At 37.0% G+C, this 15,174-nt stretch overlaps 1 protein-coding gene across 1 annotated transcript in view; it reads right to left on the bottom strand.

Moving 5' to 3' along the window:
• The window catches only part of abhd12 (abhydrolase domain containing 12, lysophospholipase), a 27,171-nt gene extending 11,997 nt beyond the window's left edge, over positions 1-15,174 (bottom strand). The window contains exons 1-3 of the mRNA XM_065297390.2: positions 15,073-15,174; positions 13,132-13,285; positions 1,459-1,577 (exon numbers count right to left, since the gene is read on the bottom strand). Coding sequence (XP_065153462.1) covers positions 1,459-1,577; positions 13,132-13,283 — 271 coding nt within the window. The 5' untranslated portion in view covers positions 13,284-13,285; positions 15,073-15,174. The remainder of the gene's footprint in view (positions 1-1,458; positions 1,578-13,131; positions 13,286-15,072) is intronic.

Raw genomic sequence — 15,174 nt, 5'->3', positions numbered from 1 at the left:
GATAGGATCAATTCATTTTAATCAAAAATGCTTTTGAAATTCGGCAGCCTCTTTGATTGGTGGATCTCATGAGTTGTAATGTCTGCAGTGCTTTAATGAGAAAGCTAAATGAGAGGCACTTCACATTTTGGGCCTTAAACATTCATTCATTTTTAATAATCTTGAAAAGATATTATTTCATTTTTAGTAATCTTGAAAAGTTATTATATCTTGACTCAATAGACCAATTTCGTGTTTGCAAACAGAGATGAGGTTTTTTGTTGGCGGAGCCAAACTGGTTGCAGAAAGTGACTTCTCCGCAGTAGGGTTGTGAAGTGTTTTAGCATTAAACCGTGATTTTTATGGATCCGGTGTTCTGTTGAAGTCTGATTCCTTTATGTTTCCCTTTAGTGCAATGTTTCTTATAGCGTTTTAATCACATTACGTTTATTTTTTTAGATAGATAAAAAGTTTAAATGGCTTGGCTACTGATATGCATGTATGTAATGTATATGTATTGTTCTTTTTTGCTAAATCAAATATTTTTACAGTCTGAATCGCTAAAGTACATGTAAAAGCAATACTATCATGTATTATATATAATAGCGTTTATTAAATATTTCATAATTTTCCTGTTTTCTATTATTTCTTCCTTAATAAATTATAATTGTAACATGATAAAAACGCTATAAGAAACACATGGAGGGAACAGACTTCGACAGAACACCGGACATCTTCTCTACTTATTTTCTATTCTAATTATTAAAAGATTCCCAGATGATTTCCTTGCTCCATTCTGTCCGTTTAAGGGCTTATTGTAATCATAAACACCTACGTTTGTCTTCAAATGATGTCTTTGACGATGGTATTCTATAAAAATGAAAGCCATCTTTTTTGGCATTCTTATTCTGACACTTAACAGCACAACCGGACATTTTCTAGTGAGTTATCTTGCTCTTTTCACTCGTGTCTAATTCATTTCCACTGTTTTTCTGCAACCGCACTGCGCGCGCAGCTTGCAGTGACGTAACTGTGACGTCTACTCTAAATTGGTCTATACGAGCTTTGATTTTATCCCATATAAGATGCAATATGCTGTTTCTATCTAAACATTTTGTGTGCGTGACTACAGTATGTGTGTTCGGTTGCTCAGGCACATTAAATATTTCACAAGGGAAAATGCAATCTCACCTTAAATACTAAATTCTCCCTGAGAACAGATGCCATAAGACTGTCCTTTCACTATATAAGCATCTGCAGCAAAATTGAAATTGAAAACTGACTAATAAAACCCTTGTGTTACCTTTACAGACTGATGGGCCATATGGGTAAATTGTCTAAATATATTTATAAAATCTGGTGTATGTACTCACCAGTGACTACTTTATACGCAAATTTAATAAGCCCAAACAAACCCTAAAAACAAAATACAATTTATAATATACACAAAAGTAAAAAATACTGGTTGAAAACACTTACCAAAGTTTAAAAAGACTAATTTAGCTTGTATTGATGGGCAGAGTTTGACAATAACAGGGATGGCGATGTAAATTCCCAGCACCCAGATTAGTATCCTCCTTAGCCTCCACATCAGACCCCTATAGCCAGAAAAATAGAGAGGTTATTAAATAAACAATGGTTCATTCCTTCATATGTTTTCTTTTATATTAATACAAAAATATAATTAACATCAGCATTAAATTATATAACACTTAAAGGGATAGTTCACCCAAAAATTTTAATTCTATTATTATTTTCTCATCCTCATCATGTTGTTCTAAATCTGTATGAATTTCATTTTTCTGATGAACACAAAAGAAGATTTTTTGATAAATGATGGTAAGCTCACAGCTGACTGTAACCAATAACTTCCATAGTAGAAAAACAAATACAATGGAATTCAATGGGTAAAGTCAATTATCACAATACTGTACTTCCATGATATTTGTTTTCCTTCTACGGAAACCAATGGTTACAATCAGCTGTGTGCTTACCAAATTTATCAAAATATCTTCTTTTGGGTTCATCAAAAAACATGAGGGTGAGTAAATGACAGATTTTTTATTTTTGGATGAATCCCTTTAAGCCCTGCTTTGTTATATCAGGGATTGCAAACTTATCAGGAGTGAAATAAGTGACAAAGATGCAAGCTTGAGTTAAGATATATATAGATAAATAACCAGTGTGTTAGTGTATATATGGGTATATGTAAATTGTAAAACATAACCCACCAAACTGGCAGTGATTTGACACCGTTCCCACAACAGCTGGACATAATTTTCTTAATTTAATAAGACTGTCCTCACAGACCCCCCTTATCTCCCATTTTCAAAAACTCATTGTCGAATGATCTAGACCAGGGGTCTCCAACCTTTTTGTGAGCAGGGGCTACCACAATGGATAAAACAATCTGGAGGGCTACATTTTGATATAGTCTACTCAAAACTTTTCGGTTTTACTTGTTGATTTTATTTCATTTTACTTGTTGATGCTTTAGTAATGTTTAAAATGTTAACATGCGTAAACCAAGCCAAGATAATATAAAAAAATGTAATAAATAAAAATTACAATAGGCTTTATGCCCAGCTGCACTACTTCCTGAACTTCAGCCAGCTCCTTGTTTCCTGTCTGGCATTATTGGACAAACTGTTTGATCCAGGTGTGCCTGACCTCAGTAGTCACAAACAAACTGATTAATCCAGGTGTGCCTGACCTCAGTAGTCACAGCAACAATCAGACACACCTGGATTAATCAGTTTGTCCAATAATGGCAGACAGGAAAAAAGGAGCTGGCTGAAGTTCAGAAAGTAGTGCAGCTGGGTATAAAGCCTTTGAGACCGCGGGCACCACGTTGGAGACCCCTGATCTAGACAAATCATAATAAATGACCCATTTTGAATGCAAAACGGCAGATTTTGTCAAAACTTGTATCGTTGTATATTCAACAATCCAGCAGTTATTGGTCAAGAGGAGCGGTCCCACAATGTTAATTGTCTAAAACATTTAAGGTGCTTTAAGGTCAATGGTGTGGCTCCTATTTTATAGGGACAGATTATTACAGCATGTGTGTGTGTGTGTGTGTGTGTGTGTTGCATTTGTGTTATTCTCTGTTCTTTCATGTGTTCTTATGACACTGTCTGTCATTGCCTGGTATCTCTCTTACAGAAGGTAAAATAATTATTTGTATTACTATGTTTGTGGGTACATTTGGTCCCTACACTGGGATTACAAGTTACATACACACAATTTCTTGGAATAAAAACCTGGGGGAATATTCTTGAAACTATAAATAATGCACAAACTCAGAAATAAAAGAGTAAAACAGAGAACAAACTGCCAAAAGACTGGAAGAAGAAAGAAGATAAGCTAGATGTGGTGAAGTAAGAGTACAGTAAAAGCTATAATCCAGAAAAAGAGCCAAAGCCTGTTTGATCTGGCTGACCACAAATCAGTTCTGTCCCAACTTCAGCTTAAGGCTGAAGTATGGTCCATTTTTTATGCATATGCGAGGCATACAGTGTGCGTGACGCAATTTTCGTCATTAGAGGAGTACGTGTGTATGACGGATGTTTGAAACCATGTGTACATTGTACATGTAGGTTGCACATGCAGCTACAGGAGAATGTAGTATGTAGCCCAGGAGATGTACTGCTTATACATTGTGCATGCGTCGAACGTACAAGTCAAATAAACTATACTTTGCAAGGCTGTGCGTTTTACTGTGTGTACACGTAAAAGAAGAGGCTTACCTACACCTAAACCAACCACCTGAATACCACCATTTTCCACACAAAGACTAACCTGATCAGCTGCCAACAGGACTGACAGGCATGACTTGCAGTGACTGCTAAATCAACTACCTTGAACACCAGAGTAATCCACACAAAGACCGACCCGGTCAGGTGCCAACAAGACTAACAAGCACGACTCGCATATCAAGAGCTAACAGCTGCACAGGGGTAAGATTTCCCATTCATAATGAAAAAAGGAAGATCAAACTAAATACCAGTTTCGTTTGTGTTGGGAGAGTTGGATTAAATAGTTAGTAGAATGATTAAATATAATAATGCAACTCAAACCTGCATCACCTGTGCAAGCACCAAAGCTCTATGCAGGTATTTAATGCACAAACATGCAGAAGATCAAACATTTCCCATGGATATAAGGCACAGTGTGGTCACATGGGAGTGAGTCACTAAAAGTCTGATCAGAGGGTGCATGTACAGATGAATGCAACAAAACAATTGTGTGTTCATACACGTGGGATACCAAGGTGACTGTGATAAAGAGAGAGCACTGTTGTGCAACAGCTGAGCTAAATACAGCATGCAGGCTGAGTCATTACTGTACAGTAATGTGATGGTGCCGAGTGAGTATTTCACTCTATACTTGATTATATAGCGTCTAGTGGATCAAGCAATGGTGAGAAACACAGTAGTGTTTCTTGCATGTTCTACAGTGCTCAAAATGCCCACAGTGAGCATCAGAACCAGAGCTCCAACACCTTTAGGGTAACACTAATATGTTAAGTCATGCTGATCCACTGCCATATGGGCATCATAATGGCTATCTGGAGTCCTGTCTGTGCATCCGGACTCCAGACCGCAATGGGACAAAGTGTTTTAGACTGCTGGTATGAAGCAAAAAGAGGAACCGCAGATCGAACAGGAAAAAGCTTATAGAAAACTTATTCGCAAGTAGCAACTGTGTAATACTGTGTAAAACTGTGGATTGCTCTACTTTATAGCGGGTCTAAGTAAGGAATAAATGCCGACGCGCTGTTAAATTATTTGTAAATTATGGACACCCAAGGTGGTTAGTCAATAATTCCACTTATACCACAGACATTGCTCTGGTGTTATTTTATATGGGACATTTCTTGAAAATCTAACTTTTTCCATGTTTAAGTGTTATAATTGGGTCCCCAGTGCTTCTATCAACCTAGAAAAAGTGAAAAAGAACAACCCAGCAGCTGTTTTGGCAAACCATCCTCTGCAAGCATGTGAAAAATAGGTAATTGAAATTTGGCTCCCATTGTGATGTCAGAAGGGGATAATACCGCCCCTTAATCTGCACTATCTAACCACGGCACTGCCATTTCATTGCACAAATTAACTCATTTGCATTTAAAAAGACACTAACAAAATGACAATTTTAACAAGCTATTATAAATTATCTATATGATATGTTGAGCTAAAACTTTACATACGTACTCTGGGGACACCAAAGATTTAATTTACATAATAAAAATTCTTGTGAAATGTGCCGTTCAAGACATTTGACAGGTTAGGTGTGAGTTTTACAGAAATATAATAAGCACACCCATAGAACCTCTCTCAACCAATGAGAATGAAGCATTTAATTAGATTCAATGATCTCATCTTTATCACTCCAACACACTGTCAAAACAAAATCAATCACATTTTGAAATAATCAAATCAATGGATCTTAAAATAGAGTTAAGTGAAAAACATTAGACTAGTGGGCTACTCCGACAAACGTTCCAACAGCACTTCAAGCAACCCGAGTCCCAGGTCAAAATTTCCAGTTATTCCCTTCCCTCTGCTTTTGTCCCGTCAAGGTAAGTCATACAAAGGCCACCATTATTTGACTTCAGAAGTGACAGAAGTCATACTATAAAGAAACTCTGAGAAACATTCTTATTTAATGCACTTAAAAAAATAATAATAATGGTGGTGGTAAATATATAGCACTAAAAGCTAGTAATCATAGGGAACCAGTTTTAGTGCTACAGAGCACCTATATAGCACCTATATACATGCATGTATAATTTTAAGAAAAAAACGTATATAATAAATATTTATATATATAATATAAATTATACATAAATATACAAATGTATATACATATCTAAACATTTCTTAAATTTATACATGCATGTGTGTGCATTTATCTATACAAAATATTATACACAGTTCACACACATATATAATGTAAACAAAAACTTTTATTCTACTGTAGATTAATTGCGATAAATCATTATGCATCCCTACACTGTAGCATACATCTGACATTATTAATGCACAAAAAAATGAGACACTAAATGCATATCTGATTCAACATGAATAAATAATTGGGTCATTTTCAAGTCAAACCATTCGCCAGAGAACAGAGGCACAATATATGCAGGCAATAAGGTCTTGCTTTACAGCAAGCATAATTTAATTTAGTACTGGACTATAAAAGAATACTAAAGTATGCTAAAATGGTTTCAGCAATATGCAGTAAATAATATTTATTATTACCCTTATTACAATGTAACAGTGCAAACCATTACATTTTAAGTATAATATTTCTGAACTTTCTCACATTTTGGTCCTTCTTGTTATGGCTAACAATCACAGAAGTAACTTGGTTGTTAGCCATATAGCAGACAGTTTCTCTACGAACATGCTCATAATGACTTAAAACGTGTACTGTGGTGTGGGATTTTAGTAAATCTCCACTTTCTGTGACCCTATTTAAGAAACCAACCTTCCACCAGCACAGACTTTATGCCAATAGGCTACCAACACAGCACTCTATGGAAAATATTACCACCTACATAATGATTCAAACTTTATTTTAATTCCAAACAAAACCAGCCTTTAGCCAACATTAAACTGTGAGTCATTACTCCTGGAAAGATAAGATCACTTCCATTAAACTTGGAACACACTGACCCCAGGAATAAAGTTTAAAACTTAAAAACTATTTAAAGTTTCCTCACAGAAGCCAAAGACTCATCTTATGTCTGCAGGTCCCAGACCAACAGCTACTAAGTGGAAGATGTTGCCGTATGAAATGCTTTTAAAACTCGGATCAATGGTTCAAATATTTTGTTCGGCTTTAGACCACTGACTGTCAAATACTTCTTAGTGACCTCGCTCAATGAGAGGTCTGACTTGAGACTGCCTGTTTAGTAGAATTGATTTTGAAGACAGATTATTATGGTTGTAAAGTGTTCATGTTAGTATATTATACTGCATCATGTTGTACATTCAAATGTATCCAAAACTCTGTTTCCTAAAAATCCAACATACGGCTGCATGTAAATATAGACTCTTATCTTTTGCATAGAAGTCTCCATGCTGCTTTTTGCCAAGCAAATCTCCCAAAATAAATAAATGCTTCTTAAACACTGACTGACTTGATTTCATTATCAATTTCAATTCAATATAATCAGTCGCTTTTATCCAAAGCGACTTACAGTGCATTACAAAGTACATTTTTTTTTATCAGTAGCCTATGTGTGTTCACTGCGTTCAAACCCATGACGTTTTGTGCTTCTAACATAATGCTCTACCACTGAGCTATAAAGGAACACTATAGTTATTATGGTTGACTGCACTTTATTGATCAGAGACTTCAAACAGATTGGATTTGGCTCTATGACAGGCTTATGATAAAAAGTCTTGTAGTGCTGAATGAAGAAGAGAACAAAGAGTGAAAGTAGAGCAAAAGTGGACTGCTTTCGCAAACCTCCAGCTGCAGATATAAGTAATGGATTATAACAGGTTTGGTTTGATGGACCGGCCCCTGACACGGAGAAACAGAGACGCCTGAGACTGTTTTCTTGTTTTTTAACACAGATAAACAACATAATGTCTGTTTAAATATAATACATGGAGTTAACTGAGGTTTCATAAAGTTCTGGTTTCACCCATCACCCACTCAAATTGTGTAACGTGACTTATTTAAAGGTGAAACATTTAGGACTTATGTACACTGAATTGATTTTATCCATTTGAATGTTAATTTGTGGTTTCTTTTTCCACACATATAATAAAATAATTTTAGTTCAAAGCAATATTTTATTTATTTGATAATAATGTCCACACACAGTAAGTGGATTAACATACAGTAATAAACTTCTTACAGTACATTGTGTGGTTACTTCTGTGTAATAACCTGTTTAACTTTACATTACACTTGTTTAAAATGTCATTTTTTTAGTTAATGTTGCGTTTTAAGAACACCTGATGGTGAAATCGCATGGATCACCGCCTCCCCTAAAGTTGAACTTCACTGTGATAATAAAAACATGGGCCTGTGAAGGACACATGTAACTTTAGACACGGCACTCCCGAGGGTGAAAACAGACACGTGCTGTGTCTCAGGCTCTCGACTTCCCCTCTCTCACTTTTTCTTCCCTTTCACTCATCTCTTCTTTCACTCCAATCACATAACAGATCTTACTAAAGCAGTCGTGACAGCAGTGCCCAGTATTGCTCTCAAACTGACCCAGGATCTTGAGATGGGTTAGGATCAGGACCAATTCTAAACAACTTAAAAAAATTGAGTCATATGCAGTTATGCACTTATATTTAAGTTCACACTACTTAAATATAAGTGCATAATGGCACATGACTCAAGTTCACAGTACTTAAATGTATGTGTTTTAAAAATTAAATGGTCTAATGCAACCGGTTTACTTAAAGGCAGGGTAACACATTTTGAAAAATGGTAGCCGCCTAGCAATGAAATCCCGATCCCACCCTCAAGTCAAATTGCCATCTAAAGTCACGCCTCTTTCCAAACACATGAACACGCACAGATCAGACGGTCACATCTCATCTCTCATTCAGCAGTGAGAAAACTTTGCAGTACAAAGTGAATAACACTTCCAAAATAACCAAACAACTGGTTTACATCAGAATTAGTTTAGCACACGTTCGGTTGTGTAGACGTAGTAACTATATTGTTACGCTAATCCGTAAACGAACACAAATTTCATAAGCAACACAATGTTTCATCAAAGTAGAATATCTGAATCCATCTCAATACAAACATATCGCGTACCTACCTTACCAAAATAAACAGTGCAACGACCCTTTCAGACTCTTTGCCTCCTGTATGTTTGCATCTTGTGGTAAAGCAGTAAAGTTACCGATGTTAATTTGGGTTTTTGCTCTTGCTGATCCAGGCAGTTTTTGCTGTTGTTGTTATAAAAGCTGCCTTTAGTTTTGTGGCTCCTGTGTAGGTTGTCAATTCAGCAGAAAAGTTTGCTGTTTTCGCTGTTTACAGGAGGTGAGCGCACGTGAACGCGCTGATGACGTATGGTGTCTGCGTGGACTCGATGCGCGATGGGAATTCAAATTACGCTTACGTATGAGGGACAAAAAAGGAAACGTCCATTCGGACCGAAATCTATGATTTGTTGAACATTTTTTGGTCCTACGCCTTTCACAGATGACATAAATTTCTACAAATACATTTAAACAACTTAACACAGTGATTGCTATCAGGATGTGTGGAGACTTTTAACCAGCATAACAAAAATGTTTAAGGATCAAATCTGTTACCCTGCCTTTAAATGGTTTGAGTTAAGTTAACTGTTAGGTTTTACAGTGTATAATGGCTCTATTCTGAGGAACATGTCTTCATTGATGAACGTTGTCTTCCTCTAGGTCAGTTGATAAAGCATTGCATTAACAATTTCCTGGTTCGATAGGCAGGAAAGACACCCAGTGATAAAATGTATAGACTGAATGCACTGCAAGTTGCTTTGGACAAATCTTTTTAAAATTGATTCCTGTTCTTCCCATTTACTTAAACCCATACCATGGTTCCTAATAAGCAGGTTGCAAATTTCATTTCAGCTTTCTTGACTCATAAGATGACACTTTATCAAGACTCTTATTCTATCAAACACAATACACTTTCACAAGCGGGGCTAAAATAAGAAAGCAAATTGTCAAGTTTAGATATGTCTGGGTTTGATCTGGAGCTCACTTGTCCAGTATTAGAAAAAGAACGGACCAGAATTTCAGGTTGAAATATGCAGAGTGAATAACTGACATGGCTTCGAAGGAAGCAGGGGTTCATTATTTAGGCTAAAGGGTAAGTCAGTCCACCCCTCCCCGTCTTAACATTTGCCTCCAGAACAGGGAAATGCAATGAAACAAGACTATCTATGATACTCTCAAGGGAAATTCTGTAAATTTAATTTCACAGACTAAGCAAATCTTGTGAATAAAACCCGAACTGAACCCGTTAACCTTGAACCGAGTCTTCAGCACAAGGGTCACTGCAACCAGACCAATAAGTAGTGGCTCCTGTGTCGGACACATGAGCAGCCCCCGTACTTAATACCCCAGACTTGTACCGATCCGGAGGGGAGTCTGGTTACCGCGGTACGGGATACAGTAGTAGAGTAGCGTTTCAGTTCAAACGTGAAGTAAGGGTAGAACTTTACAGAACCATTTCATGTTAATGTGGCGAGAGACATCTTTTGTAACACAAGACTTGGAATATTTAATTCTTAGCATCAGCTGACTAAAATGTTGAGTACCGTTATTTTAGTTAAATCCCACTGTAAGCCTGATTAATCTAAGCATACTGGACCAGAATTCTAGGCTAGTTTTAATTACTGCCACCTATATACAACCCAACTCCAATGCACAGTGACACTGACTGACCCTTGGGACAAAGGTCACAGGCAATTCACTCAAAACCAAAGAAAATCAATCACAATTTGCTGTAGTCCAAGAAAAGAGATTTATGTTGGAGACAATAACTTGCGTCATCGTTTACTTTGGGTTTTGTACCTTTTGCATATCGTTAACATGTAAAAATGTGAATCGGACCATATATGTGCCCTTTAATGTTAATTTTAAGGCCTGGTTGTAAGACAGTAATCTACACATCTGTGTTCAACAGAGTCTTTATTTCGTTTAGTCAGGTTAGTGTCCGTGGTTCGGGAAGTGGTGTCCATGTTGTTTGTTGTCAACATGTTGGAGCGCTAAATATAAGAATCAATCAAATCCACTTTTCCTATTTTCTTCTTGATTTAAAGTGCTCAACAATGCTCCTGAGTTCTTTGCATTTATATATAAACTCATATTAATTTGATAGCTGTGGTGTGCAACCCCTGTACGTCTTGCCTCTTTTTAGTTACTGTTGCTCTTTATTACATCATCCGCACTGTCTAAAATATTGCGGCATGTTTTCTCCTAAGATCAGCATAAAATAAGTGAACAAATTTTGCAGATTCTGTCTGGGCCAAGTCATGATGAACAGCTTTACCATATTCTAAAAGCCATATTGCTAAACCAGAATTAAACAGAATGAACTGCTTACATGAAAGACATCACTAGTAAACACCTTAGTCTTCTACTGCATAAAACTCTGTCCAAACAACACACCATAAATATCTAGTACAGACACAAAAAACAGAAATATGATTCCGCTAGCTTACAACTGGGAGAAATGCTTTGGCCTTTGTAATGACAGACCTGAAAGTATAATGTAAATGAATCCTGCACCTGATGATGTGAAAAACAAGCAGAAAAGTGCCTAAATAACAGTTTGTTTAAAACCACTCCTCTAGAGATCTAAAGTAACATAAGTTTAAACTTAGTTCTGAAGTCAATAAACTGTATGACTCAGCTTTGCTTCGAGGAATTTTATAGAGATATCTTTAGAAGCAACCCTTGTTGCTATTGCTAGTGTTTAACAATAAGGATTTTTCTAGGATGTAGTTTAGTTTTCTACTAGTTATACTAGTTTGCCCTGATTTCACTATACTGATAACTTCATTGCTTTTAAAATGTTAATATAATTGGGTTTTGTTTATAATATTCAACCGGTTTGAACAATGTTTAATACACTTAAATCCAGCGTTTTTCAATAGTTTACTATGTTCTTACCTCAACTTAGAAGAACTAATACATACCTATCTTTTTTTCAATGTGTGCAGTAAACCTTTCTACAGCGCGTCTTGAATGTTTTAGCATTTAGCCTAATCCCATTCATTCCTTAGGATCCAAACAGGGATAAATGTATAATATTTGAGCGAGAGGGGAAGTCGTCAGGAGTAATGATGTTACTGCGCCAAGGTTGAAGTGCTGCAAACTAAGTGCTATTCCACCATACAATATAGTTCTCATTTTTATCCGCTTAAAAAAAATCACCACATTTTATTTTGTGCCACCATACTCACTCGTATAACTACTCGTGTAACAGTCTTTAAATAGGGAAAACATGGAAGTGTTTGGTGGCTTCTAAATTCATCCCTGTTTGGATCCTAAGGAATGAATGGGTAAGAACTAGTGATGCACCGATGTATCGGCCGCCGATATTTATCGGCCGATTTTTGATGAATTTGAAACCATCGGCATATCGGCAATAGCACGAGAAAGGCCGATACCGATTGTTTATTAATTAACTGCATAAAGAAATCCATTATATGTAAAAAATTTGTTAATGTTGTTAATAAAATAAACGCTGAATTGCAAAAACCATTTTTGAAGGTTGTCATGCTCTCTTATTATATTTGTTTTAGCTTAATTTGTGCCTCTCTTATTATGTTGGTCAGTTGAATGTTAATTAGATCCAATCCATGTTCAGTAAAAATAATTTGATGCAGAAATAAACTAGCTAATAGACCAACTGTATAGTATTGTATACAAGTGTTTAATATCGGTATCGGCATCAGTATCGGCCAGAAGTTGTCTGTTTAAATCGGTATCGGTATCGGCCCAAAAAAAAATCCTATCGGTGCATCCCTAGTAAGAACATAATAAAATACTGAAAAACAGTGGTGTTTTCCTTTAAGGCAAATGAGCTACTACAAGGTCAGTATCATTACACAAATTGTGATGGCCTTGCTGTGACATAAACTCAATATTTCCCTATGCAGTTGTGTGGCAATTAACAGTAGTTGTTGTGCTACAGACATGGACATAACCTGGAAAAACCATCATGATTCTTGAGACGTTTGTAAATGTCCTGCAAACAAATCAGACGTGGTCTCTCCAAGCATTACACAGCTATAACATAGGAGCATCAGCAGTTGCCATACAGCGAAACAATGACTTCACACCCCACCCAAAAGTTGCTACGCTTGTTCTGCAGCCTCAATCCTATTCCAAGTCACCTGAGAATGTGATTCAATCAAAGTAGGCAATCATGTCTTGACATAGTTTCAAACCACTATGATCTCACGATAGAAGAGAAACTGCATTAACTTCAGCACCAATATCAAGTGTAATATTTATAAATGCCAAATCTTGGAATATATGATATTGTGAGATAATGACAGAAATGCATTATAAAAGACAAAAGCAAAATAAGTTGTTGGCAAGCTTTTCATTTTTTGTGGACACCAGCAGTTTGTCTAACACTGGTTATGCATTGATTCAGTCTCACCTCTTGTACCGTCTTCGCATCGCTTTCCCCGAACCTTCTGCTTCTGAAGCAGCTTCTGTGTTTTTGTTGCAATGCTTTAGATCGGATCTGCCATCCAGCACTGAAGAAGTAAACGAGCTATCATGATCTGCGTTGTCTTTCCGCTTTCGCATCACTGAAATGTGAAACAGCAAAGGGATAAACACACAGAGATGAGGCTGAAGATACTGCAGTGCCGCGCTAAAGCAAGGTGGCACGGCCGGTTAAAAATCTTCAACGCGCCGGACTAATTTATTTCGCAGGGGTGTGTATGTATGTTTGCTCCGGTGATTCTCCTCGCGATGATTCTGGCACTCAGCACTTTTTCTCTCTACATTGTTTTGCAAGAGTCAGATATCTGCAGAGACCAGCTGATCTGCTTAACATTTCCCCTCTGTCCCCCCGTCCAGCCCCATCGGTTGTGCCGACAGCCAATCACACGCAGCCGAACAGCCCCCACTGTTACGCCGACAGCCAATCACACACAGTCGCACCTTTCTGTTACGCCTACAAACAATGACACGGGCGTATGCGACTTTATGCGGAACTGCACTGGTTGATCGGCCTATTACATTAAATAACCGCGAGAACGACTCGAAATCACATTTGCTTTCACGGTACTTTGATGTCGTTCGGTCTGCGCAGCTGTGCATGAAGTCGACAGCCAATCACATAGCATTTTACTGGTTTTCTCTTCCGCCGCTCACGCCCAACCAAATAGTATAGATAAGGGTTGCCAGACACTCTTTCTTGGAATTGTAGAAGCGTGAATGATGTGTTATTGTTTGTTTTATAATTTAATGCCTACAACTGTGTGGGAATGCAGAAATTCTTGTTTGGAATTACTGATTTAGAAGGCGACGCACGCTTTTTGCATGTAAACAGAATCCGTTATTAAGCATAAAACACAAACTAGCACAAATATCTGGCAACACGCCCACGGTGTCATGACTCTTGATTTAAACCTGACAATCCTGCTTTATTGTTTTGCGTTTTCGCAACTTCAGTTGTTACAGCATTAGCATAGTTTAAATTCATGTATTCCCGAAACTAACGAACATTTGCAAACTGCATTGCAGACGTGTTTGGTTGGAAATAGCTCTCGAGCTGTGGTTAGAATCATGCACTTACACAGATCAAGCTCTTTATTAAAAAAAGACACATGCAGTAATAATTAATATATATTATTCCAAATATAAAAAAATTCAAATGCATGTATTTTAAATTGTTAAGAGAATTAAACAGTACGCATGTGCGTACGCGCTCTAGTGCGACGAGGGCGCCCCGAAGTGACGTAAGAAGGAACTGCGACTGACTAAAACAAGGAAATAGAGCAAAAACAATGGAGCAAACATGGGATAAGTAGTCATTAAATACCATGTTCGTCAATCACAGCAATAATCTGACATTACCTCGATACTGAACGAACTAATTAATAGACATTATTACTTGTAGGTGACGTCATTAACCATGTTGTTTGTACAAAGTTTCGAGAAGGGTCGTGGCTAACTTCTCCAACGATGCATCATATACTATGGTAGTCAGGCGCGGTTTTTCGGGAAACGCACACCTGATGTCATAAAAACGTAGCAATTTAAGAAAATTGGTCTTGAAACGTGTCTAACCAGCAAGTATCAACGTTACCTATAGGGATAAAAGGGATAGGTAGTTTTTGACTAACTAACCGAACGAGCAAAGCAAACACATACCGGTTACAAACTTCAAACTAACAAATAGTAAACAGAGTTTTGAATATGTGCAGTTAGTCTTTTGTCACTATACAATATGCTTAAAAATACAACATGGATTTACTAAGACATTAAGTATACACTCGTAAAAACACTTAATGAAAGAACAAGTCTAGGTAGGCTATATAAGACTATAATGATGTAGTTTGTAATTATTCTAAGTATTAAAACAAACCTGTTCATTTTGATGATTTTCATTGTAAATGCTTTGACAGGGCGCGTGCTATGCTAGTACAAGCATTTCCAACGAGTTTCCTTTCACGTCACGTGACTGTAG

The sequence above is a fragment of the Paramisgurnus dabryanus genome, chromosome 17 (assembly GCF_030506205.2).
Source record: "Paramisgurnus dabryanus chromosome 17, PD_genome_1.1, whole genome shotgun sequence".
In the NCBI taxonomy this organism is placed as follows: domain Eukaryota; kingdom Metazoa; phylum Chordata; class Actinopteri; order Cypriniformes; family Cobitidae; genus Paramisgurnus; species Paramisgurnus dabryanus.
This window is presented reverse-complemented; position numbering and strand designations above follow the sequence as displayed.